The sequence below is a fragment of the Poecilia reticulata genome, chromosome 10 (genome assembly GCF_904066995.2).
Source record: "Poecilia reticulata chromosome 10, P_reticulata-male-v2, whole genome shotgun sequence".
NCBI classification, from domain to species: Eukaryota; Metazoa; Chordata; class Actinopteri; order Cyprinodontiformes; family Poeciliidae; genus Poecilia; species Poecilia reticulata.
In genome coordinates this window covers 1096659-1124658 of record NC_088839.1, presented here as the reverse complement: position 1 = coordinate 1124658, position 28000 = coordinate 1096659, and the positions used below count along the sequence as shown (strand labels likewise).

At 39.8% G+C, this 28000-nt stretch overlaps 1 protein-coding gene across 4 annotated transcripts; it reads right to left on the bottom strand.

Annotated features, from left to right (window-relative positions):
• Window position 1: 1 nt before the first annotated feature.
• Window positions 2–27973, bottom strand: LOC108166651 (coiled-coil domain-containing protein 142-like). Of its 4 annotated transcripts, XM_081611659.1 has the most exons (12): window positions 27659–27973; window positions 26156–26242; window positions 24816–24899; window positions 24501–24689; window positions 21699–21865; window positions 20438–20590; window positions 12460–12574; window positions 11771–11948; window positions 10870–10980; window positions 6994–7094; window positions 6735–6894; window positions 4814–5525 (listed from the first exon to the last, which is right to left on the bottom strand). In XM_081611659.1, exons 4-12 carry the CDS (start codon window positions 24574–24576, stop codon window positions 5348–5350), a joined length of 1239 nt encoding a protein of 412 aa, XP_081467785.1. In that variant the 5' UTR covers window positions 24577–24689; window positions 24816–24899; window positions 26156–26242; window positions 27659–27973; the 3' UTR covers window positions 4814–5347. The 4 variants fall into 4 exon arrangements, with proteins under 4 accessions (XP_081467786.1, XP_081467785.1, XP_081467784.1 ...); XM_081611660.1 differs by lacking the exons at window positions 4814–5525; window positions 24816–24899 and adding an exon at window positions 2–1151 and having other exon boundaries at window positions 27659–27970; XM_081611658.1 differs by lacking the exon at window positions 24816–24899.
• Window positions 27974–28000: the final 27 nt, after the last annotated feature.

Sequence of the window (28000 nt, the reverse complement as noted above, 5' to 3'; positions counted from 1 at the left end):
AGACTTTATACACAAAATAGTTTATTTCAGAAATTCCAATTTCCAGCAGACCATTTGTAAACAATATTTATTAAAAGGCAGAAATAAAAAAAGACATTACTCAAGTCTCCCACTGTACATGTCTTAGAAATCCATCGGCAGATACTGCTGAGACCTGCATCTTCTCACTAAACAATTATGTTACCAAATAGCCCTTGAAGTTAGCACATTTCAACAGTTCAATTGATGTTCAAATTTCCACACACAGAGCCAATAACTAACACAGAGCTGGAATGATCAAAGTTACCCAAGAGCCAAAACAAGATGGCTGCCAATTCTTTCTGAGAACAGGAGATCTGCCACCCTTCAACTTGTAGATGCATCCTGGCTCCAAAACACCTGAATCAAATTAACTGCTCGTTAGCCTGATGGCTGCTGGTGTAGCAACTCAGTTCAGGTGTGTTGGAGCAGAAATACGTCTACAAGTGCAAAGCAGCTCCAGCGTGTGCTTGAGGCCATGAGCGGAAGACAGAACAGAACCAACAGAACCACATCGGCAAAGAAAACAGCCCCCAGCAGAAATAGACACCAGAAACAAGAGTCAGTCCATCAGCTGCATTAAAGCTACTGCCACGTCTATTCTCATCTCCAGAGGAGTTCTGACTTTGTCTCCAATTTTTAGCAACTTTTTAAGCTAGATAACAGTTGTATAAGTGAGGAGTCCCACAAGATTAGTTCTTAACATTTTTTCCTCCCCAATCAAATGTCAGAGCTTTCCTTTCAAATCCCAGTTACTCAGATGGCAGCGTGAGTAACGGGACTCCATCTGCTGGAGCGAGAGCTTCAAACTAACTCCAGTAAAACCACTTACTGGTTGGGCTTACTGAGCTACATCAGATTGAAAGCTACTGTCACCAAACACATGCAGTTAGTGTGAGAATAGAAAATCTATTTACAAATACATTTTCGATGATATAAATAGGTGAACACTTTGTAAATATTGAGCAAAGAGAAACCAAACCATGGTTTTTCTGCCGGTCTGTAGAGCCAGACTAAGTTCTGTTCAGGGCTCCATCTTGGACAGACACTGTAGTCCAGGCAGTCGCCAGCGACGAGTACTGCTGTGGACCCGGAGGTCCAACCACTCCTGGTGGGTCGCACCCAACACCGTACTGGAAGCACAGAAGAAGATTACACCTCCAGCAACCATTCAAGTAGGATGAGTACAGTGGCACATGGCCTTTCTTTACACTGTGCTTTATCCAGTCCAGAGAACCTTGCATGCTGGTGGTAAGGTACCCAGTGGGTTAGGACAATCATTCTGTCTTTACCCAAGGACAGAATGATTGAGATGGACAGATTGGGGTTTCAAACTAGCAACCCACTGGTTACAGTATGAACTCTTACCTGAACCACTGTCACCAAATAGTATTGCTTTTTCTACACACAACAAAGGTGTGTTGAAACACACCACAGAATATAATGCCTCAAAAGGTATTCAGCCCTTTGGATGCTTTGCCATTTTATGCCTTTTCCAGATCAAGCATGATCAAAAAAATGTAACTTTTTTGACAAAAAATAACTAAAAATAAGAAAAATGTAATGTCAGAGTGAGAACTAATTTTAACAAAATAACGACAAAATATATGTAACAATGATTATGTCAATATTCATTTTAGTAGATGCTCCTTTGGCTGCCGTCCCCGTTCCAGGTAAACAGACTGAACCGAACACTTTATAGTTTTTGCAATGCTAATCTGCTGCTCCTGGTTGAAAGCCTCCTTGTTGCTGAGGGTAACCATTATACATAAGTGTTATTGTATCAGCACAAACCCATCCGCTGACTTATACATTTCTGATCGCTTGAGTGTTCTTCAGCCTTCATGCTGTAATGGCAGGAAATCTGCCTGCCATTGTGACAACAACCAGATGTCTTTATATCATCACTGGAGACGCACTCAAATTCAGATTAAAATTCAAAAATACTTTATTGATCCCAAAGGGAAATTAGTGTTGTTGTAACTCATTAATTCAAATTCTTCAGAGTTATTGTAGTTAGTGATGGCTGTTGGTACAAAAGAGCTTTTGTAGCAGTCTGTATCATAGTGAATTTAAAGAAGCCTCTGACTGAAGACACAGTCGTCCCCAGAACAGAACCAGCCTTCTTCATCAGATTGTTGAGCCTTTTTAGGTCCCTGGTTCTGATGCTGCGGCCCCAACAAATGACGGTAGAAGAAATGACTCTCTCAACAGACTTAGACTTATAGACCTTAAAGGATCTTGGCTTCCTAAAGGAGTACAGTCTGCTCTGTCCTTCTTACAGACGGCTTCACTGTTGCATCTCCAGTCCAGTCTGTTGACCCAACAAACTTCTGAGGTATTTATATTCCTCAACCACCTCCACTTCTCCCATAATGGAAATAGGGTTGGATCTAATCCTGTTTCACTTGAAATCAACAAGTGAAACCTTTGTTTTGTCTGTACTCAGCCTCTTGTCCATCTCTGATACACCGAACAACTGCAAAGTCATCCAAGTATTTCTGTAGATGACAGGAGTCGGACGAATGTTACAGGAATCTGAAGTGTAGAGTGGAAAGGAGTGGTGAGAGTACAGTCCCTTGTGGCACTTATGTTGATGACCATCTGGTTAGATCAGGGGCGTGGTACAGGGGGGGGGGAGTGATGACACTTCTAGGGGCCCTGACCAACAGGGGGCCCTCCACTATAGAAAAACTCTATAAGAAAAACGTTATAGAAATAGTTTCTATAAAAACTTTATTTTTTGTAATTGACAGGGCCCCGAGTAATTGACTCGGGGCCCTGTCAATTACAAAATGAATCATATTGTATTTTCATAGATTGTTTTTAGCAGTAAAAAATTAATGTTCCCACTCCCAGATCAAAAAACACACATCCATATTTGCCCTGAATGTGCGTTAAATGGTTCGTTCCTGCTTGGACCTGACGTCAGTGGAAGACACGAACGATTGTGGCAGTTACTATGATGCTAAGAAAAGTTATAAAATCAGGTTTTCAAAAAAAAAAAAGAGAGAGGGAGGGAGAGAGAAAAAGGCAAGAGTGTTAATTTATAACCCAGTTTTTCTCCAAGAGAGGTGGGTAGACTGTGTGAGATTATCAACCATTTAGCATAGTTAGCTTAGCTACAAAACTACTGTTTGCCTCCTTTTCACTAGCATTTAATGAATTAAGGAAACAAATTACTAACATATTCATATATTTAACTTGTCCCTTGTACTTTTTACCACTTAACAGATGAGTCAGTCAGCAGCAGCTCTAACCCACGTCCCTCCTGACCAGTCCTCTCCTGAGTGGAGTTAAAGCTGCAGTATGTCACTTTTATATAAATATTTTTTTCACATATTTTTTAAAACTGTCATTATGTTGTGACATTATGGTATGAGAGGTAATCTGTGAAAAATCTATTTCCTCTACTTTCTCCCAGTGCTAGAAACAACCAGTCAGTGGCAGGAGAGTTTTAGTGCTGTTAATCACCATCTCATGTGGTGCTGCTCATCCTTCCTCCCTCTTGTTTTGTTCTATGATGCAGCTAGCATAGCACAGAGCTGTGCAGATTCAAACTGTGAATGCTCAGTCTAGTTAGCATAGCTACCAATGATGGCAGATAAACAGTTTCTTGTAATGATGAGTTGTTTCTCCACCATTAGCACATTTAGCAGTGAGTGAATGAGGATGATTGACAGCACTAAGACCCTCCTCCTGGTTCTGATTGGTTGTTTTGGTCAGAACGGTGCATTACTTTAACCAGTAATAGTAATTCAGGAAGGAGGTGGAGGAGATTGATTGTTTCCAGATTATCTGTCTCATAACAAACTGCTATGACATCGTGACAACTTTAACAAATATGGAGAAAACATATTTTATTAAAGTTATGTACTGCAGCTTGAATAAAATGCAACTACATAAGTTTTTAGAAGTCTGGATTGCTTTATGTGTAGCTGCATGTTGCTTTTGACTGTTGCTTGTGGGGAGACATTTCAGTATCTAAAACTACGAAAAAATGTAAGCAGCCTACTTGTATACTGGATGTGGACAGTTGGATGTTAAATTCATGAGCAGTAAATATTGTGCTAATTATCAGTATTGAACCAAAGAAAGCAAGGCAGATGCAGCCTTTAAAATTGTGATGCTTTTTATGGATCAAATAGACTCAAAAAATTGTAACAGCAGCTGCACGAGGGGCCCAAACTAATTTTTTGTCAGGGGGCCCAAGATTCCTGGCGGCGCCCCTGTGTTAGATATACAGTTTTTCAGTCTCACAAACTGGTCTGTGGGTGAGGTAGTCATAGATACAGGTGATTGTTGAGGCCTCCATCTGCGTCTTCTTGAGTTTCTCACAGAGCAGATCTGGCTGAATTGTGTTAAATGCACTCATGAAATCAAAGAACATGATCCTCACAGTGCTGCCTGCTTTGTCCAGATGACATTGGGTTTGTTGAAGCAGATGCATGAAGGCATCTTCAACTTCAACTCCCAATTCTACAGCAATAAGCAAACTGCATTGGGTCCAGATATGCGTTTGTCTGCTTACTCGGGTTGGCCAGAAGGAGTGTCTTCCAGAACCTTCATGATGTGGAAGGATCTGGAACCAGACAGGATGTCTTCCACAACAGTGGAATCTTCTCTTGGGTCAGGCAAATTGTCATGAATATTTGTCTAAAAACTCAAAATCTAAAAATCAAAAAACTTAAAGGTGATCAAAGCAAAAAGCTTTGATCACCTTTAATCAAAGCCACTTGATGCACCATGAGTTTCTGACTTATGCAGTTCCAAAAAGTCAAACAAAAGCCAAAAATGCAGTTCTTTCTTTGTTTATTCCATGTTACAGGTTTCACAGGATTCTGCTGCTTCTCTTGCTCTAATTATCTCACCTGTTCACTGACTGAGTGGCTGACAGCTTGACTGATAGACCGAATGGGTGAAGTGACTGACAGTCACCCAGTCTACCCAGCTAGTCAAAGTAACTTTTAGACTGGTAAAAAAAAACATGTGACCACCTACATGCATAATGAGCTACCTAAAGCTTATGTATTTATACTGTGAAAGACTCATGTCCCAAACTAAAATTAATTAACCAATTAAGTGAATTACTAGAGAAAAAACTTATTCTAAATAACTAAAATTAAACCAAAATTCAAATTATAAATCAATCAGAAAATAGGCAAATAAAAATAAACTAAATAATCTATATTCTAAGATTTAATTGAAAATAAAGAACTAGGCTCTACAGAATCCCACAGAAATGTTCTGCGCGTGACTTCAGGACTCAGGGGGCTGAAACCATCTGGACCTGCAGCTTTGTTCTGGTTCAGTCTCTCCAGCTGCCTCTTCACCTGATGTCTAGATACAGAAAAGTGGGAGGAGGAGGCAAAGGGAGCAGCAGCATCTCCTGACTTGCTTGAAGACAACTTGTGGAAGTAGAGGAGTCCATGACTGAGGTGGAAGATGAAACATCTGAGGTTTGACAGGAAAGCTGTGGGTCACAGGCAGGTGGGATGTTTGTATGACTGGGGACAGGAGAAGATGATAATGAACTTGTTCATGAACTGAACATGTTGAAGAATGTGTTCATCTCATTTGCTCTGTCCAGGCTCTCATCGATCAGATCCTCCTCCTTTTGCTTGAAGCCTATAATCTTCTTCATTCCCAACCAAACATCTCTGACATTCAGTGATCCAGGGTGTGTTTTTCGGGAAGCATCTCACTGTTCTGGTTGGGATGGTGCTGTCCACACACTCAGTCATGGCACTGATGTCATCTCCATGTGGCTGGCAGAGAGTAGAGAGTCCACAAGGCACTCAGGTGATCTCTGTTCCCCTCACTGTGAGACTACTGGCCTGAATTGACTGACCTCTGTTACATTAGGTCAGTCCCTTTAGAGGGGGTGAATATACCATACCAACTTTATTTATAAAGCACTTTAAAACAACCACAGCTGATACAAAGTGCTGTACAGTAAAACACAACATAACAATAAAAAAGAAAAAAAAACTCTTACAGTTTAAAAACAAAAACATACAATTTAAAACTAGATCCCACTGGTGTTGAAAGCCAAGTAAAATAAATAGGTTTTAAGACAAACTTTAAAAGTGGACAGTGGAGGGGCCTCTCTGACCTGCAAAGGCAAGTCGTTCCATAATTTAGGGCCCATGACAGAGAAGCCCTGTCCCCTCTGAGTTTCCTTCTGGATCTCGGTACCTCCAAGAGCAGCTGATCTGAGTGACCGATACGGTACGTAGGGGTGAAGAAGCTCAGAGAGGTCAGCCGGGACAAGATTATGCAGTGATTTAAAAACAAACATAAGAATTTTAAAATGAATCCTAAAATATACAGGCAGCCAGTGAAGTGAGGCCAGGTCAGGGGTCACATGCTCCCTCTTTCCAGTTCCTGTCAAAAGTCGTGCAGCAGCATCTGAACCAGCTGCAGACGTGAGAGCAGCGACTGACTGACTCCCAGGTAAATTGAGTTACAGTAATCCAGTGATTGCATATTTATGCAATCATTTATTTTATCATAAATACCTTACTTAAATGTTTATTTTGTAGAAATAAATGTTCACTTTGACACTAAAAGGTTTTTTGCTTGCTCATTGTCGATTTGTAAAAGCAATAAAAATGGTAAAGCGTCCAGAGGTGTGAATACTTTTTCTAGGCAGGGTATGTTTTTAATGTGTTTTTAATGTAAAGAACATTTCCTCTACATTCCAACTAACTGACCTTAAAGCCAGGTAAGGCTCTGCAGGGCGAGACGTGTCCACTGGAGAGTGGACGACCTGATCAGACTGAGTCAGCTCTTCACCTTCCACTAAGCCCAGGTTGGTTATGTTACTACCCACAGCAGCAGTATCCAAGCTGTCTCTGCTGCCTTTAACCGGACCTGGGGGGTGTGTGTGGGGGGTGTGTGTCAGGGGGAAACTTGACATAGACACAACTGCAAAGCAAAGAGGTTTACAGGACTGAAAGGTGGGGAACTTACAGCAGCATGTGAACGACTCCCAGGCTGGGCGCTGCAGGTACGGCTTGGCCTGTGGCTGCTGCAGCAAACAAAGGAGCGCCGAGTCTACCTGCTGAAAAACACTTCACACACAGGCAACAGTCCAGTCAATATCAAGTGTTGCAGAAAATATTTTCAGTGGCTATAATTTTCCAGTTTCCATTTTTCTATCAAGTTGTTGTTGTTCTCTATCGCGTCCTGCCACTGGTCTGACCCTGGTGGTGCTGCTGGGTTCTGTAACATCCATCGTTTCTTCTTTTCTTAGCAGCTTCATCTGACGAGACGTTTGTTTTCAATCTTTCTGACTGGAAATGTCAGCTCAGCGTCTCAAACGCTGCAGATAGTCACACAAACTGAACTGGGTTTTTTCCTGTTAATAAGAATAAAATAAATACTACTTTAACCGCACAAAAAACTATTTAATGTTTACTGAACATAAAATCTTTATAAAGGATATTTAAAGACTTGAATGACTGTGACAATCAGACTGATGTAATTTGTCTGACAGAAACCTGGCAGCGGCAGGAAGATTATGTTGGTGTACATAACTCAATAAAATTATTTTTATTATGCAAATGCCAACCCCCTAAAATATCCATAATATATTGGCTAAGGAGTAGGATCCATCTTTGAACCAAATTTATTCATTTAGTGCTTGAGCACCTGCCCCTTTTGCTCCTTGCCCCCAAATACCCTTTTGGTCCAATTGTTTTTGTTTTTTTTATTTCCTAAGCTCTCTTCTGACACATAACATGTACTAAAATTATAATTTTTTTTTTGTTGTGGTTTTTTTGTACAACATAATAAGCCCCCCGGTCACCTTGTTACCTTTGACCTTTTGCCCGTGACGCATGACCCAGATGCCTCTCTCAAAGTGAGATAAAGCGGCTAACTGGAGCTCAACGTAGCGAACGTTCCAGATTACAGAACAGTTTTTGGTGAATAAATAAAAACGTTTTTGGTGAATAAAGTGGAGACTTGCTGCTTGTCAGATGACGGAAAACGTTGAAGTATCGTTTCTGCTTCAGCTCGGAGTCGCGGTTTAAGCAGAGAGGTAATGAAATACAACAGACACTGACAGGCCTCTGCGTCTGCCTTTCTCTGAAGAACTACTGAGGGGAGAAGACAGACTGGTGAGGAGAAACTGTTCTTATCTATCGATTCACTATTTTTATCAGACAGACATTTAGGCTGTTGTTGTTGTGCTATAAGCTAGCTGATAGCTAACGACTTTGCTAGCAAAGCTAGATAACTTAAAGCTTCTTCTCTGTATCGTTAATGATATCAGTCATTCTTCAGTATCGCTAATCCAAATCCGATCATCTCCATAATGGATATATGTCAGATCTTCTAATTTCCTTTGCTGCATAATGTACATTTCATTTATTCTGGCGTTAGGTAAATGTATCTTGAAGGACAATAACACTTAAATAAAAGTCCAACAAGGATATTCATTTAGAATTAAAAATAACTCACCCTGAATTACCATGATAGATATAATGAATGTAATAAAAGTGACATTAATGAAGGGGAAAAAACTCAACCCAGACTTTAAGTTTAGTTTCTGGTTCACAGAGTATGAAGTGTTGAGGAAAAATGATTACTTTTAGTGTTTAATACAGTTTAAATTTTTTTTAAACAAATTTCTTAGTTTTGAACAAGTTTCTGTTAGTGATTTGAAACGAAATTATTGATGGGTAAGTATTAAAATAATGGAAAAGTTAAAATAGACATCTGCTCGGACCCCTGGGGTCTTATCAATCAATCAAACTTTATTTGTATAGCACATTTCAGCAGCAAGGCATTTCAAAGTGATTTACATAATTAAAATAAAAACAGCATGTGACACTGAATAAACAGTGAGAAAGAGATTTAAAAAAAGAAAGAGAAATAAAATGAAATTCAAAAGTAAAGATAAAAACATTAAAAACTTTTTGCTCCTGTCTTTATAATTAAAGACAAGAGGTCATAAAATTAACATATGCAGGAAGGTGGAGGACAGTATCATTTGAATCACTGTGAGAAACAAGAATTTACCCAGTTCACGAGATCAGAACCCTTCTGTGAACATCTGGGATCATGTAAAATGTTTTAAACCACTAACATTTAATTTGTAAGACATTTTTCTTAGTTATTAATAACATGCTTTGACTGAAAATTGTATTATCTAGTTTTAGAACCATTAATTTAGTTGATGATGAATGTATTTGAAATTGTATTATTGTAACTATATCAGAATCAAATGGAAATTGTGTGTTATGAAAATGTTTTGTTTAGCATTAGAAAATTGCTTAGGCATATGGTGAATGATTGTCTTCATTTTATTTGAACATTATATTAGGTTAGAAAAAGGAATTTTACTCTATTCTATTCTGTTGATTGTATGTATTACTTTTTGGTTTATTGCAGGAGATCTTTGAATTTTGCTGAGTGCAGAAGAACTAATTGAGTTCCTGGAAGATAAAACTTTTTCTTGAATTCAATACAGGATTAAAGGGTTAGTTCCCGAGAATCTATCTGCGGGAAGAGAAAGCGGAAGGGATGTTAGAATTTCACAGCTCCCTGTCAAACGACCTTCCTCTGTTTCTCTTTGCCCAGATGGCTGCAGAACCGCAGGAGGCCGGATAGTGTTAAGAAAATAAATGTAAAATATGCTAGCTTTAAAATTTAACATGACTTGATTGAAAATAGCCTAATTATAGTTTTAAAATGTATAACTTATTCTGGCCTCTTGACCTTTATTTTACCTGTAGTTAAGGCAGATTGTCTGCCAAGATCTTTGATCTGCCCTCAGTAGGAAGCTCCAGCTTTTCACCCTGATCTGTTAAAGCCATGAAGCAGCAGGACTTCAGGAGTCCCTGTTTTCACTTATTTAGACAACTGGTGTTTGATGTTGTGAACAAATTGCAGGGAGTTTCTAACTTTTAAAAGGGTCAGAGACAGGACCTGGTTGGATGAGAAAAGATACGCCTTATTTGAATAAATTAAACACAAGAAGATAAAACTTTGAGTCACAAACAAAAACTTAGAATATCAAGAAAAGATTTATGACAAGCACAAATAAATTTGTTTTGCAAATAATTTTTTCACTTCATGAGACAAAAATGTGTGATTTTAATTTTTTTAAAGTTTTTTTAAGCAAAACTCAGTAGCTTTTCTCATTGTTGCATGCAATAACAATTCAATTTTTGCTTTTGTTTTTTTTCTGCAGTTCCACCTTAAAGTTTGCTGCAGCTCTGCTGTCCTGAATGGACCATCTTCATCTCCACTGCAGCAAACAGGCAGATCTTTTATAGATTACAGTCACTAAAAGGTTGCATTGTGTCCTTGTTTATATTTTAATAGTGTAATTATGTAAAGACTAAATATGTCTGGTGGTCCAGCTCTGCTTTACATATCTTACTAAATTGCGGGTTTGAATATTGCAAAACTTTCCTATAACAAAATAGACCTGCAGAAAGAAATTACTAATAAATTATCTTACATAGGCATAGTGTTATGCTCTATATGGAGATGTTTGTTAGCTTTGATAGTATATGTCACAATTTTGTAATTTATCATTGTTTATTAAAGTCTGAAAGCTGAGAGGCTTAATATTAATATTCTGTCCTATAATGAGGTTTATAATGAGGCCCCTTTAGTGCTCTCTGCACGGCCCTTATGTTTTTGTGTCTCATATGCTCTCATTTCTCATTCTGTCACCATTTTCTTTCAACATTTTGGATTTGGATGCTTGGACTCCATCTTGCTTTAGCACAAGAGCATGCTCAGATTGTGGCTCACCTTGGCAGTTCAACAATATGGAAATGCAGCAGATAAGCCAATAAGTCAGATCAGTGTGAACCGTGGTAGTGTTACCTCAGGCTGAGGAGTCTCTGGTGAAGTTCGGCTGACAGACCGTACTTGTCAGACTTGATCATCTCCCTGACAGAATCAAAGTCTTCCTTCAGCTGCAGCGCCCCCTGCAGACTGAGGACAAACAATCACAGCACACTGTTCAGACAGGCCACTGCAGGATGTGTCAGCACACGCACACAAAAAAGTTTCCCTGAATCAAATGTTCATTTCAGAACCTGACGTCCCAAAAGAACATGGAGGTTGCCATGGCAGCATGTCTGTTTTACAGCAGCTTTCAGACATCTTTAAGATCGTCTTGTTATATTACTAAGTTATAATAATATTTTGTTATATTACACAAAATGTTTTCTGTCAACTAAATAGTTCACATATCAGACTGTAAACAGCCAGTGTCCATTCAGAACATGTGACTAAGTTCAGGTCCTTCCTCTTCATTTCTTCTTCTATGGTAGGTAAATTATTTTTCTTTTCTTCCCTTTTGTAATATTCACCTGGGCTGATAAGGGAGTGAGTGTAATGTGGCTTCCATCATATTTGTTTCAAGCCATTAACATGGATGTCTGGTTAGATTTATTCCAAGATGCATTTATGAACCAAGCATAAACAGTTCAGGTAGTAACAGACTTTAGCTAAACATCAGCATGAAGAAACAAAACTTAAGGCTTTTAGTGGGCAGCACATAATGTGGTTGTTGGTTTTGTTCACTGGTATTCAGAATGAAAAAAAAGAACAAAACAGGGAATGCCTCTCTCCAAAAGACAATACAGATTCACAGCAAATTCAAAAACCAGCAACCCAGTTCTGGTTCCTCCGACAGAACACACAGGAAGTAAAACCTCTATATGTCATAAAGTCAGTTGACTGTGATATGTTGTTACAGTGAAAAATGCTAAAGCCAAACCTGAATTTGATCTTCTGCTTTAATATGTGCTCCATCCATGCCTCCATGAAAGCCGTCATCGTGACAGTTAGTGCTTGGACGTGAGCATCTTCTGACAATGGCACAACAGCCTCTAGAACTTGGCCAATCACAGTCTGAGCTGCCACAGATGCATATTCACTGGGACTGCTGGGAAAACCTGCAATGCATAAGAAACATTCACTTTTACCTTGCATAGTGACTACTGTTGTATTTTGTATTTGAAACTATAGACCCCAGATTTTTTACAAATTGAAGGAAAGAAATTCCTTTTCCTCCATCTTATGCTGATGAAGCAAAACCATTAAATCAACCTGATGTCCACAGTTGGTTCCACCAACTTCATCGCTTTTTACAATGAATTTATTTATTTTTAAATAGTCAATTGACAGAGAAGGGGTGAATTGCAAAAAATATAGTTAAATAAAAGATCAGAGCATCAGCATAAAGACTAAATGAAGAACAGTTTTAAAGGGAATCAAAGATTGGAAGAGCAGCAACCTCCACTCACTCGTCTAAAGAAATGAAGACAAGCACTGTAGCAACTGTTTACTATGGTGATGACTCAATAATGCCCAAACACAAATAGCAACCAGTTGCTCTAGACATGTGGAACTGATCCAGCCTGCTGAGCCCGTCTCGGTCCATCAGTACCACTCTGGCATGCATACCCGTCCTCTGGCTCGGCCTCCAATATCCTGCAGACGGCATGGTGCGTTCAAAGATCTCCCCGGATATCCGCTTGCAGTCAGTAGAGAAGTTGCTCAGCACCATAGAAGAGAACGCCTTGTGGAGTAGAATGTTGAGATCAGACCCATCAAAATTATTTGCTTTGCATAACCTCATTTCTAACATGCAAAGAAAACAGTTTTAACATTTATCTTTGGAAAAAATGTTAATGGGCTTTTACACTGATCATAATATTTTGCAAGGTTTCTACACATTTATTATAACAGTTCCATCTTACTTAAAAACCTAGAATAATAAAATGTATAACCCTTGAACCTGCTGAATAGTAGGAAAGTCTTTTTTTCCCTATAGGCTATTGGACTATTGGAAACTAGAAAAACTTAATGATCTATTTTAATTATTAAAAATATCAGTCTAACTTTTAGATCGACAGGCGGATTGGTGCAGCGTCTGCCGTGAAACGGGCGTTGTACCGGTCCGTCGTGGTGAAGAGAGAGTCGAGTCAAAAAGCGAAGCTCTCGATTTACCGGTCGATCTACGTTCCCACCCTCATCTATGGTCATGAGCTTTGGGTCATGACCGAAAGAACGAGATCACGGATACAAGCGGCCGAAATGGGTTTCCTCCGCAGGGTGGCTGGGCTCTCCCTTAGAGAGAGAAGCTCGGTCATCTGGGAGGGACTCAGAGTAGAGCCGCTGCTCCTCCACGTCGAGAGGAGCCAGTTGAGGCTCGGGCATCTGGTCAGGATGCCTCCTGGACGCCTCCCTGGTGAGGAGTTCAGGTCCCACCGGGAGGAGGGGAGACCCAGGACACGCTGGAGGGACTATGTCTCTCTATGGCCTGGGAACGCCTTGGGATTCCTGGAGCAGCTGGAAGAGGCTGGGGAGGGAAGTCTGGGCCTCCCTTCTGAAGCTGCTGCCCCCACGACCCGACCCCGGATAAGCGGAAGAAAATGGATGGATGGATGGATGGAGTCTAACTTTTGAAAAGAAAGTTTGTAAGGCTTTTATTAAATTTTTAAAACATTAAAAGATAGTAAAGGGACAAGAACACATTTATAAAATAATAAATACACCATAAGATGCTTCAGTCCATGAAGTAATTGAGTTACAACATTGTAGACATAAGAATGAAGACTGTCCCACTGTTCCGTCACAACCTCATTTCTGCCATTTAATATTCCAAGCATCATCTCACATGCTGAATTTTCAGTCAGTTTTTCTCTCCACATTTTGAGGTTCTTTCAATAGCATTAAAATAAGGTGAACACAAGTCCAGTATTTTATACCCTGAAAACTGTGGCATCTTGTTTCTGTCCCCAATAAAAAGTCTTGGTGATTCAGGTAATTTAACCCCCAGCCCCCTGTGAATGATAACACACTGCTCCATATTGGAGCTGTGTGTCCCTGATGAAGGGAGGCCAAAGATGGCCAATTATTTCTGGCTATAAAAAGCCAGAAATAATTGAGACCCAAGTTCCTTCGTTAAATGTACAATCAAGATCTCTACTATTTTGAAGCCATGGACAAGCTTTATACCATCTTTATGCCTTGCCAAGTAAGGGTGGTAATCCCAAAAACACTATCAGGCTTTTCACCTGAGGAAACTTCATTTAGACTTTTATACAATCTCTAATTTGTAAGTATCTCCAAAAATGACTGCTTCCCTCCAGATCAAACTTTAAAATGAAAACGTTGCATGATGTAAATATGTCCTCTTCATATAGATCAGGGGTCCCCAAACTTTTTCCTGTGAGGGCCACATAACTTTTCCCTTCTCTACTGGGGATCGGAGTCAGTTTGTAACAGAAGTCTGCAGTCGTCTGTAGCAGGAGAGTCTAAATGTAAAAATGTATTGTTTTCCAGAAAGCACAATCAAATAACCCTCTCTGGGTTCTTCACAGAAAAAAAATACAGGAAGGATTATAGTCCGTATTTTCCGAAGTATGAGCCGTACCGGTGTTCTGTCAGATAGCCGTACATGTCAGATAGCATACATACATATAGTAAGTGCGCATGCGCACTCTGCAGGAGGTTCGCGATATTGAGAGGAGCCGTCAGCTCGTCATACGTGAGAAGAGAAAACCAGACCCAATAAAAAGTAAGTAAATAAATCAAATTTAATGCTGCTGCAGTAAACTACAAAACAAGCCCCGTTTAAATTCACGTCCCCCAGTTCATTGATATTTTTGGGTTGGATACTGCTAGCGTGGATACAGTGATGGCTTTTCAGGTAGGACTTTGACACATAGGTTTACTTATTATGATTACTTCTAATTCTTAAATGTTGAATTTGAATGATTTATTTATTTTTTTAACTTTCCTTATCCTTTTTTCCCCCACACTATCAGACTGTACAGGCAGAAACCGTATTGGTATGAAAACGCATTTCTTTACCCACTGAAACTGGGGCAAAACCAGTCTTTCACTTTTGAAACCAATCTTTATCTTTATTAATGTATATGAAAAGCATTCATGTTAAGTTTTTTTTATATGTGCTTTACATTTACATATATTAAGATTATGCAAATTGAGGTTGCTTTTGGAACATGAAGGCTTTTCTGGTTAACAGATCACATACCCGAGTACAGCCCCTGGGTTATGTAGCCAACAGTCACTATCTGTGTGACTTTTGCCTCAATGAATAAAAGACAGGAGATGTTCTTGAGTCACTTGAAGTCCCTGTGTCCACCATGCGTTGTCAGGAAGGACATGGCGTCCACCAGTGTTGTCAATAAAAATTGGGATCCGTCAATTGCACTTAAACTCGAAGAATTGCATTGTTGGATGCACATTCATAAACATGTAGATTAGAAGGCTTTTTGTATTAAATTGGAATTAAAAAGGATGGATATGAAGAAGCTTTCACTACAAACTTTATCTTGTTTAGCTTAGTTTTGTATTTCTTGTCCTAACAGCCAATATTTTACAGAAATGTCATAATATTGCAGCACCAGTTGGTGTGTTTAGCAGCAGGAGTGGGTGTGTTTTGTTGTGTACATGGCTGCAGCAGGGTATTATTATATATTTGAACAATTTGCAGTGTCTAATGAATTGTCTTGTTTAAATATCTGTTGATGCAATTTACATGTTTTTCTTGTGTCATTTATAGCAAACTTGGAGTTCAAATGGGGTGAGGTCTTCAGCTTTATTTCTGAAGGCTCTTACCCATTGATGCTCAACAGGACAGAGGCAAACTTTGAGGAAATATGCCGTAAAATTTAGCATCCATGGTAAGTTTTTTATATCTTTAACAAAAGCAACATTTTTGACTACAATACTGACATAATATGGTCATTGTTTTAATACAGCTGGGGACCTATTGTACGGATCCTTACCCGAAAGAAGGGCTTACGGTCCAAAGAGGAGGCCTGGAACCTCTTCAAGGAGTTTCATGCATCCCCCATGGGAGGACACACTGGCTTTGTCAAAACCCGCAGTGCCATGTGTTCCCGATTCTATTGGCCCGGTACGACAGCAGACATTGAGAAATGGGTATGTAACAACATAGTTAGCAAAATCTTTAAGTAAGTAAGTACTTAAGTGTTGTAAAACCAATAAACTGTTATGTTGTAAAGGTGTCTCAATGTGACCGGTGCCAAAGAGTTGGACCTCCCCTCCAAGTTGTCAGGGAACTTAAGTGCATAAAGGTAACCATCCACAGTGATTCCTGAAGTTTATCACCTCTAGGACATTGTTGCTCATAACATTGTAATCATCCCCAACAGATGTCAGGGGTGTGAGAGCTGATTGGAATTGATCTGACCGGTCCCATGCCCCTGACATCTTGTGGCAATCAGTATATCCTGACAGCTACAGACTATTTCTCTAAATGGGTGGAGGCTTTCCCTCTCAAGACTAAGACCACTGAGGAAGTCTGCCAAAAATTATGTTCTATATTTTACGGGCACGGCTGTCCTCAGCGTATTCTCACTGACCAGGGGCGAGAATTTGTGAACACAGTAAGCCACATTTAATACTATATATATTTCTGTGAAGCCTCATACATTTCCATTTATTTACTATTTACCATTTATTAAATAGGGTTAGGGTTAACCCATTTATTAAATAAATGGTAAATAAATAAATTTGTTTAAATGTTGTTTTAGATGAACAGTAGACTCTGATCTACTTTCAATTCAGAGAAGCTTCACTGCAGCCCATCATCCTCAAACCAACGGCTTGGATGAAAAGACAAATGACAACATTAAGCGGTAAGAAAGTTATTAGAAAACTTACATGTTTTTTTGTTTTGTTTTATATTTTTTAATAGCAGCTTTTCATTGTAACATGTTTCTGTAGGTTTATATCAATGTACAGCTTGTTATAGCTATGTCATACCACAACAAATGCAACACATAAGCAACTTTTACAAATTGGAGTATGTTCTGTGAAACTGTTCTTCTAGGGCACTGAGAAAATTATCAACGACAAGCAGGATGACTGGGACATGTTCCTTGAGGCCACTTTGTTTTCCTTAAGGTCGAAAACCCACACCACCACGAAATACTCACCATTTTTTCTGATGTATGGCAGAGAGGCAAGGTTTCCTTCTGAAGTTCCTGTTGACATGCCGGTACGATTCTGTTACATTATATGAGTTTACAAACTCATGTACTGTTTTTGCATGGAAATTCATGTGTATTAAGGTTTTAAGTTTTTACATCATGTTAAAATATCAGTACACTACAGTCTTCCAGATTAGTAGGAATGAGTAATTGGAAAATAACAGGTGAGACTGAGTTATCCCACAGTCTACCTCTCAGTGACACATAGTTATAAAGGCTGAAGTGAAAAATGTTTTTTGGAAAGACTTGCTTAAGGGGTTGTGTCTGAAGGAAATGGAGCTTGGTATATACATAGAATCCAACTTCAAAGTTATCCCATGCAACTGTGATTTCAAGTCTAGTTTCTTTTAATTTCAGTTTTTTAACTTAACACCATTTTTATAACTACTGAGGTATTGGTGATTTTGGCTGGTAATTGCACTATGTACCTGGAAAATACTTAATTCCTCCCCTACATCAGACATTGTAAAGTTTCTCATACAAAGTTTGATGTAATGTTAGTTATGATTTGAATGTAAATGTGTTTGTGTTTTTACAATACAGTTGTCTTCTATAGTCCTACCAGAGGACTACAGCCAATTTGTGAAAGACAGAGACAACAGACAGCAGGACACAAAGATCCAGGTTGAAGAGAATGTCGAATTGGCTAAAAAAAAAGGGAAAAAAGCTTTTGCGAACCGGGCACAAAAAAAATTAAAAAATTTCAATTTCACAGAAGGGGAGGAAGTTCTTCTATTCAACATAAGAAAACGGGGTAGGAAAGGTGCCAGGATGGAGGCGGACTACTCTGGACCTTATTTTATCCATGAAGTGATAGGGAGCACTGTGATGTTGAAAACAATGACCAGAAAAGTCCTCAAGACAACGAGGGACAAAATGCAAGTGAGGGTTTCATCTCAGGTGAGAAGTTGAATGGAAGGGAGACAGTGATTAGGTACGTGGGCAAAGCAGAAACCCCACTGCAGACCAAGACAGAAGGTCAGAACCATGGCAAGGTTATCCAGTCCTTTTCCCTGTTGTCTCCCCCTCCTTTGATCTCTTTGTTAAATAAAAGAAACAACTAGTTTCTTTACTCAGTAGTTGCGCCCCTACCCATGGCACTTCAACAATATTATTTTACCTTTTATCTGGAAATAGTGTCTGTTTATTCTTGCCATACAGTCTCTGTATTAATTATTGCTCTAAAGGTCTTGCCATACCAGCTTATTTCTCTGTTTACTTTAGTTTCTTAGTTTATTCTTGCATTTTGTTCTTCATTCATTTCCATTTAGTTTCCTTTGATTAGTTTTATCCTCTCTTGGTTTATTGCCATGTCCACTTTAGTTTCTTCCTGTTGCTACATTTATTTTATTGTTTATTAACCATCAGTAATCTTCACTCATCACCTGCTGCGCCGCCTAATCGTCATGTGTTTCACATCATGTGTTGATTTTTCACTGTTCGGATTCTCTGTTTTTATGCCATATTTCACATCTAGTTCTTCGCTCCGTTTTGCCCGCTTCTCATGTTTCAGAGTTTTGCGCAATGTGCGAGGCGTTTTTTTTTAACCCCCTAAGGTGCAGGGCGGTCGGGAAACATCGATGGGGGAAAGGCAGACTGACATAAACCTTTTAAAACAACGGAAACAATTTCGGTATTCTGATTATTGAAATTTAAAAGTGCTGTGTTGTTAAATCACCCCGTTCATGTCGGACCACTTACAGCTCCGTGTTAACGCTATAAAATGAACGATCTTTATTGTGGTATCACCCATGGAGGGATTTCTTTATTTAAACGGGTTCATTTTTCAGAGGGATACAAAGTCGTGATTTTAGTAATTACATGTTTGTAAGAGCGATTTTCTGTTGTCATTTCATGGTAGTGGGCAGCTTTCAAACGGAAATAAAACACTTTTTAATATAAATTGCTGCTTTGACATGATCACAGAACTGCCCAAACATATGTAGCTACATAAATACCAGACAAAGTGAATCACAGCAGCGTCATCAGCCGGTGTAACGCTGAACTGATGCGGAGCTGCGCCATGAAGCTACAAACACTGAATAGAAGAAGAGCTGCCATCGATACAGTTGCAGCCAAGCATGATTTAATGTTACACAATACAGTTTTACCAAGTTGCTCAAAGTCTAAACTGGTATTGTTGTGGATTTAAGGTGTAAAGTTTACCTTCCACCAAACGCCCCCCAAAGGAATCCCAGCGCCCCCCTTTTGTAAAAATGTCCACCGGCGCCCCATGCCGTCCTCTGAACGCCCCCTGGGGGGCGGTACCGCCCACGTTGAGAACCGCTTTGCTAAAAGAAAATGGGTATTTTCTTCTTCTTCTTCTTTAGATTTCAACAGCAGCTTGCATCCATTATTGTTGCACTACTGCCATCTACTGGATCCTAATATCTATACCTCAAATTCTCATAATGATCCCAGTATTATAAAAAAACCCCCCGAAAAATCTTCTTTTTCCCCTCAATGCTATTTAACTGATCAACAACATTCTCAAATTTCAATTCCCTATTAAAACCTAATTCCATTTTAATGGGCACGTTCTTCTTTTATGTCCAATTTTGACTTCCAATGATTCACTTCCTGCTAAAGAGCCCCCTGGTGGTTGAAGAAAAATCCACATATAAACAGCTTATAGTCCGGAAAATATGGTATATGAAAAAAATCTGAATGCTCTCTGGTATTGTTCAGGGGGCCGGACCAAATGTGGAGGAGGGCTGTAGTTTGGGGACCACTGATATAGATCAACAATTATTCTTATATCTTTGGCACTATGGGAAGATATTCTATTTCTTGTGTACCTCTTGCCATGTCTTCTTTGAGAACATCAAAATATTGTTATCCAGCTTATTCCTATTGTTTTCTAGTTTTTGGGTTAATACCTTAATAGGGAGGTAGGTTTGTGCTTGGTTAAAACCCAGTCTATGTCTGTTTACATACCTTAGACATTTAAAATGAAATACTACAATGTTCTGCTGGGTGGGACCAGTCCTTTCTTTTTTGGTTGAGGCAACCTACTAAGGCTAACACTTGTTTAGTATTTTGACCCAGTTTAGGAACCACAGGTCCAGCTCAACTCGAATTGAAAGCATTTTAGGGACCACTGTCATTTGAAACAAGTATGCATTCAGTGGGAGTCAAAATTATATAAAATGCTGATGTGTGAACATGAAAAAAATAATTTTATTTATAAGTTCAAAGATAAAGCATGTCAGATTACTTTCAATCTCAGCATGTACTGGACACAGCCACAAAAGTGAGAAAATGGTCCAATAATCAGCTATGAAAGGAACATTTTAGAAAAAAAACAGATGTTCACACATGAACAAAGGAAAGACGGCAATAACACTGGACCAAGCATCACCAATGAAACAAACTGTCCTACACAGACTCACCTGCAGTTCACATGCAGCCCGATCAAGAGCTTCCAGTTGGTGCCTCTGTAGATGCTGACTGTGGCTCTGCAGAGTGGGACGATGGTCACAATCTGAACTCAGGAGTAGGGACTTCGTCTGACCAATTGTCTTATCCAAGCTCTCCATCAACATCTAAAACAAAACAATAGCCATTTTACACTACCTAAACAAACTGATAGTTTTTGGATTACATACACCTTATATAGCTGATTCCTGATTCGACAAACTAATTCCAGGACAGAAAGGTAGGGCAGTATCTTGTGAATGAATACAAGAAAAGTTTTTAGGTGCCAACAGTTTGATCTGGATTTTGTTTAGTAGTTGATGTTTATGCACACATTGCTTGGCATAACATTTTCAACTGAACATTGTCTCCTGCATAACATTATTGATGCTGCTGTAGCAGCTGTGACAATAATGGCTTTCTGATGATTTGTTGTCAGAAGATGTGAGGCTACCTTTAGTAGTCTTCATATTCCACTTCTGTGGGTCTGCTCAATGTTCCATAAATGTACTTGTGATCTGAAGATGGGAACATGTGTCTCAGTCAATGTTGAAAGTCCAAAGCGACCTACTCATGGAGCTGGTTAGTAAAGACTAGGTTGGTATCTGAGCAGAGATCAGTGTAGTTCTGCTTAGGTTAACAGTGGCTGACTTCTTTGGCGGAGTTAGGAAAGTGTTGGTGTCAGGTTAGTGGACGACTGAGCAAATATTTCCCTCATCTCTGTCTATAGATATAGAATGCTATGGTGTACATTTCCTTTAGTCCAAAACTAAAGGATGTTCAGAGTGGTTTGAATCTGTCTTTGAATAGTTTGGAGTGAATAAAGCCAAACATTAAACTCCACTCTCTTTGGCAGTAGTCCAGTTGTGATGGAAACTTTTGTAAATGAATTATACTGTAAATGTGAACCATTATTGTGCTCAGATGTGTTGGCTGTATACAGGCAAGGCAGATAAAGATGACAGTGAGAAAGTGCATCTGACATCATAAAACAGAGCACAGCTGGTGACTACTGACCAGGATTTTATCTTTACGTGGCATGATTTTCTTTTCAGATTTAATAATTATTTGAGTACAAAGTTTACTAAACTTTGGTAAACAAAAAAAACAAAAAACATACAAATTATTCTCAACAAACTGCACTCATAGGGTAAAGTGTGCAACTGAATTCTATGATTGTCTAATTATTGAAAACATTTGTGGAAACAAGGTCTTTGAAATCAATGAGCAGCTCACTCTGAGATCTCCCTGGGTGACGAGAAGGAACTTATTAGGACTCCACGAAGAAAGGAACTGGTGTGCTTTGGACATGATCCAGACTGTAGAGATTTGGATCGAAGCTAGCAGCAAACCAACAGTCCATCTCTGCAGTACACAGCTGGGCAGGAGAAGGCCAAAAAATTCTGGAGGGAGAAGGATACAGTAAATACCCTCAAAGAGACAGTATTTGAAGTTGCTTTGGTTTTATTTAACTTGAGTTGGAAAAATGCTTCTTTCTAGCAGGGGTCTAAACAAAATGGTACAGAATAGCAAGAATAAAAAAGTTAAACCCTTAAAAAATAAAATCATTAACCATAAATAACTGATGTTAGAAGAATTACCAATTTCTTCAAAAGCCACAGGCTGTTTTATTGTCACAGATAAATTAAAGTTCATCCCTTTAGATTAACTGCCAACGTCTCTAGAAGGTTTCTGTTATTTCCAATGAAAAACTGAAGGGTCAATATTATGCGTTTCATTGTGTGCTTACAGCACCACTTTGATCTCGGGGCTTCCAGTCCATACAGATGTTCCTGTACACTATGCCCACCACTTGGTTATGTCGTTCCATGTATGCTTTCCCTGCCAGCATCTTGCACCCTGCTGTTATGTGCTGGACTGTCTCAGGGGCCTCCTTGCACAACCTACACAGTGGGTCTTGTCTGGTGTGGTAGATCTGAGCCTCTATTGCTCTGGTGTTTAGGGCCTGTTCCTGGGCAGCCAGGATGAGAGCCTCTGTGCTGTCCTCGAGTCCAGCTTTCTCCAGCCATTGGTAGGATTTCCTGATATCAGCCACTTCAGTTATTTGTCGGTGGTACCTCCCACGTAGGGGCTTGTCCTCTCATGATGGTACTTCCAGCACCTTGTCTTCTGTTCCCCATTGTCTGACACATTCGCTGAGCACATCGTCTGTTGAGGCTTTGTCCTTGATGTATTTATGGATCTTGGATGTTTCATCCTGGACAGTGGCTCTCACACTCACTAGTCCTCTGCCTCCTTCCTTATGGCTCGTGTTCAGTCTCAGGGTGCTGGATTTGGGGTGGAACCCTCCATGCATGGTTAGTAGCTTCCTAGTCTTAACATCCGTGGCCTTCATCTCTTCCATTGGCCAGCTAATTATTCCTGCAGGGTATCTGATTACCTGTAAGGCATAGCTGTTTATTGCATGGATCTTGTTCTTGCCATTGAGCTGGCTTCTTAGGACTTGCCTTATTCGTTGGAGGTATTTGGCTGTGGCTCCTTTCCTTGTGACCTCATCGAGGTTGCCATTTGCTTGTGGTATTCCCAGGTACTTGTAGCTGTGCTCTATGTCTGCTATTGTTCCTCCTGGGACTGAGACCCCTTCTGTGTGGGCGACCTTCCCTCTCTTTGTAACCATCCGACCACACTTCTCTAGTCCGAATGACATCCCAATGTCAGTGCTGTAGATCCTGGTGGTGTGGACCAATGAGTTGATGTCTCGGTCGCTCTTGGCGTACAGCTTGATGTCATCCATGTAGAGGAGGTGACTGATCGTGGCCCCATTCTTGAGTCGGTATCCGTAGCAAGTCTTGATGATGATTTGGCTGAGGGGGTTCAGATGCAGAACAGCAGTGGGGACAGAGCATCTCCTTGGTATATGCCACATTTGATGGACACTTGTGCAAGTGGCTTGCAGTTGGCTTCAAGGGTGGTTTTCCACAGCCTCATCGAGTTTGCAATGAAGGTTCTTAGAGTCCTGTTGATGTTGTACATCTCTAAGCATTCAATGATCCAAGTGTGTGGCATTGAGTCATAGGCTTTCTTGTAATCAATCCAAGCGGTACACAGGTTGGTGTGTTGGGTTTTGCAGTCTCAGGCAACTGGGTGGTCCACCAGGAGTTGGTGTTTGGCTCCTCTGCTATTTATGCCTATGCCCTTCTGCCCCGTGCTCATGTATTCATCTATGTGCCCACTTATCTTAGCCGCTATGATGCCTGACATGAGCTTCCATGTTGTAGAGAGACAGGTTATTAGCCGATAGTTGGATGGGACTGAACCCTTTGAGGGATCCTTCTGGATCAGGATTGTGGGCCCTTCAGTTAACCATTCAGGGTGAGTCCCATTTTGTAGCAGCTGGTTCAGTTGAGCTGCCAGTTGCTCATGGAGGGCAGTGAGTTTCTTCAGCCAGTAGGCATGGATCATGTCAGGTCCAGGTGCTGTTCGGTGTTTGTGTGTGTTTGTGTGTGAAATAAAAACTTAAAAGAAATTTGACTTCACAAATTAATGCCTTGAAATTGGGCCTGTTTCTTTAAGAAGCTCCCACACGCCACCTTCAGGAAGATAACACAGTAATGCTCCTATGCTCCAACATTGTTTTTTGTAGCATTTCACTGAAAAGTACTTTTTATAATGAGCTAAGCAGATGCACAGTTCCACCAGGTGTTTATTGCTGCTGCCGCTAGTCTGAAGGAGCAGAGTTGGGAAGTGGTGGAGGAGGATTACTCTGTGAGGCGGAAGCTCTGCTGGATACTGCAGCTCTGAAGAGAAGCTTCAAGCTGGTGCTCAGTGAGAGCAAGCATTTCTAAACCCAAATGGTTGCCAAAGGAGATTCAAGGATTTCTCAAACATGCATGAAGGAGTCAAAGCAACTCTCAGGTATGTTTTTGATGTGGGAATACATTATGTAAAGATCAAAAAAGTCTGTTTTACGTAACATGGCCCCTTTAAAAGCTAAAACATGAAAGAAATTCTACTAATAAAAGAATAACGTTTGTGAACATGCAGGGGAGCAAACTTTTTCCTTCCTGATTGTCTTACCACACATTGAGCTGTTGGACTGGCAACAACACAGAGATGACAGCAGTGGAGGGAGGAGCTGGAGGAAGTGTGCCATTGTCTGTGATATCAGGACACTTCCCTCTTCGTTTGAAGTTGCTGCTGCAGAGCTGCTGCTCTCATTTCTGACACATTTATCCTTCAGGGCTGAACCCAAACCTCTGCATGCCACTGATGAGACACACACACACACACACACCAATGTAGCACATCATCATAGCAGGACTCACATGCATCTATCCACATGGCAGCTTCCATCAGATTCATCAAGCAGCAAAATGTTTGGTTTAACCTCACCTCAGTACAAGCCTCAACCCCGAAAGAAAATCTGACTTTTTCTACAGGCAGGTCTGCTGCAGATTTTCTACAGGTCCAAAACACCTGAGACAACAACTGTAATGTTGTGAAAGCTTTCTAATGTATTTGATGAGATTTATTGTGAGTGAAATGATCCAGCAGTATTATAAGACTTTACAAGGTGAGGAGATTCTCTCCTGGGACCCCTCAGCCTGACAAGATAACACCGATACATAACATGAATTTAAACACTAATACAGATGACGCACATTTGATATTACAGCTCAGCTAGGACAAAACACAACTGCTGGTCGACAGTCATAAGGCACATCAATGTCTCATTACAAGAGAGACCTCTTAAAGCCAATCATGTCTATTTACCACTAATGCCTGGTGAGGCAAGTCAACAAATACCAAGGGTCAATATGGAATCACTTTGCTGCCATCTAGAGTTATTGCAAATACCCAGGCTAGGTATACATCTTAGAATATTGACAGCAATATATTTTTTATGTAGCCATATATAAATTCAGACAGTAAGACATTAAACACACATTGAAAAAGTATACCCTTTATCTCCCAAGTCAATGCAAGAACTCTGATCCATGCATTATTAATAGCAAAACAGATTATCATAACAGTCTTGTATTACATGATAAAGTACATTTATCACAGCAAATAATGAAAAAATCAGCAGCATGCTTTCTGACCAGAGACAGCTGACATTGTGATTTATGTCTCTTTATTGGCTTCCCACTTTAAGGCCTGAATTTAATAAAGTGTCAGTGTTTTGTTAATGCTTTAAGTGATCAAACTTCAGGTGTTTAGCTGCTTCGTCAAACTCCTCAGATCAGGGAGCATGCTGAAGGCAGCATTCAACATTTTAAAGGCAGACTCAAGACATTTCTTTTGAGCAAAACTTTAATCTTATTTTTAACATAAATGTATATTTTTATTGAATCTTTTTGGGTTTATGCTGTGCCTGTTTTTAACTGCTGTTTATTTCCAAGAGGTCTCCAAAAATTATTTTTCCATTTATTCTCACCTGATCTCAACTTTTCATTAACCATCTAATTGGTATCAATTTTAATGTTTAGTTTATATGTTTAACAGCAAAACACAAATATATTTTTTTGTAGAATTGCCAGTAAGGCCTGCTTCATTAGTTGCCATAGTGAATCTACAGTGAATGCAATATCTATCCATCTTATGAGCGTATGAGGTGAAGGAAGTTTGTTGCTTCTTCCCTGTACATTGATTCATGTAAAGCACTTTGCAGTTGATGTTTGAGACGTGCTAACTGACTGGTTGGGACATTAGATTGTGAGTGCAGCACTAACCAGAGTCCCAGTGGGCGTGTGCTGACTGGACAAACAAATACAGCCTGAAGTGCTCCAGTATGGTTCGGAATGCCTTTGGAAACAGACCTAAAATACACAGAACAAAATAAATCCAGTTTGTAAATACTCACTGTTCACAGGAACAGAACAGAACACAAGCCTGAAACCCTAACAGACAATATAAACTCTACTGCAGACTTGATCTTCCAGCAGCAGTTTGATTCCCTAAAGTCATCAAGGAATTCACAGTTAGGAAAGTGGTAAAGCTTTATTTGACAGGCTGTGAATAAGACTGACATAACTCCTGTCATAAACATGAATAAGTCTTCATGAATATTCATGACTGTTGTCATAAAGTGTCATTCGATAAATCATGAGACATTAAATACAAATTGACATTATTGTTATGACAACTTGACATTAACCAAGAAATCATGATCTGACACAAATCTGTTATAAAAGTATTACTGATTACACTTTAAAAATTATGTAGCTTTATGTTAAGTTTAATCAGTAATATTTTATAACAAATTTATGTCAGATACCAAATGGCTTCAGAAAGGAGGGCGACATGAGGACTTCCCTCTTCCAAAATCGGAGCCTCAAATCTATTAAGAAATGTTATTAGCTACATTTCCCATAGTTTCTTTTTTTTTTTTACTTCTAAAATGTATTACGTAATTCAGAATTCTGACTAACAATAAATGTTCAGTGAACTAGTTCTGCAAGTATCTATAGATCCATCAGATTCATTCTGGCCTAGTCCAACCAAACAGTTCCACTAGCATGTTTACATGGCTGAAATGTGACTGTTTTCTTTGTTCTTACAGATTTCTAGATTGGCTCCTTTATCAGCAGGTATTCAAGCTTATATTAATTAACTGAGTGATCTGCTATATAATATGTAATATATATAATAATATGCTGTGGCGCTTGTGGAATATTATGCGCACATTTCTGTCCTGGTCAGGTAGATCCAACCAGGCTGGGCCTGCACCTGGAGCTACAAAATCTAGGAAACAACAATTCCTTATTAGGAAGTAGGACTGATAAACTGACACTGTTGAAAGTAACACAAATCATTGGTTATGCGAGCAGACAGTGCTGCAATATCCAGAAGCGTTTGTTGTGCAGCTTAAGGTGTGGGTTAAATATTTAAGGCTGTGGGCAGAATGGATACCAGATCTAACTGAGTCTTTGGATGCATTTTTCTGTCTGATCTCCAAAATCATTTGCATTTATTAAAGTTTGGTTAATTTTAACTTGCTGACCTGACTTGATCTCTCATATGACAAGCCTGGGGTAAGACGTTTGAATGTCTTTAACACCACATGCCACATCATCTATTCAGAAAACTAGCCTGAGATGACCTGCATTTTGCAGAAAACAGATACTCTGACCAATATCATAAGAGGACAGTAGTGCAGGCTTCTTAAAACGCCAAAAATACACAACAGTGTGATGTGTGCAACACAGTGGGCAGAGAGGAAATGTGCAGGTTACCTGTTTCTAAAGCATGAGTAACATTGTGCAGGGTCTGAAAGCTCCTGCGATCATCTTGAAGGTTAATGCTGCCTGAAGAGTTCCTGCTGCTGCTGTGTGGAGTTTAAGCCGCAGAGCATTAGAGCAGAAGACCAACAGCTGAGACTGATAGTGTTGGAGCAGATCAGCAAGGAGAACTGATCGACCCATGTCCATCCACTGCACAGAGTGAGGCCCACCAACACACTCTGGCTCCACAGTGCTTAACCTTGTTCCATCTCTGCCTCTTCTCCTCAAGTCCTCATCCTTCAGATCACCAGAACTGAAAAGCATAAACAGTCTCTTCATCATTAACCCATGAGA

Excerpts from the sequence above, each read along its gene's own strand:
- LOC108166651 (XM_081611659.1), bottom strand. The coding sequence starts at position 24,576 with ATGGCACACTTCCTCCAGCTCCTCCCTCCACTGCTGTCATCTCTGTGT. Across the intron at positions 7,095-10,869 it reads CAGAGACTCCTCAGCCTGAG|TGTTTTTCAGCAGGTAGACT; the intron begins GTAACACTACCA and ends CTGTGTGTGAAG. Across the intron at positions 6,895-6,993 it reads GGAGTCGTTCACATGCTGCT|GTCCGGTTAAAGGCAGCAGA; the intron begins GTAAGTTCCCCA and ends CACACCCCCCAG.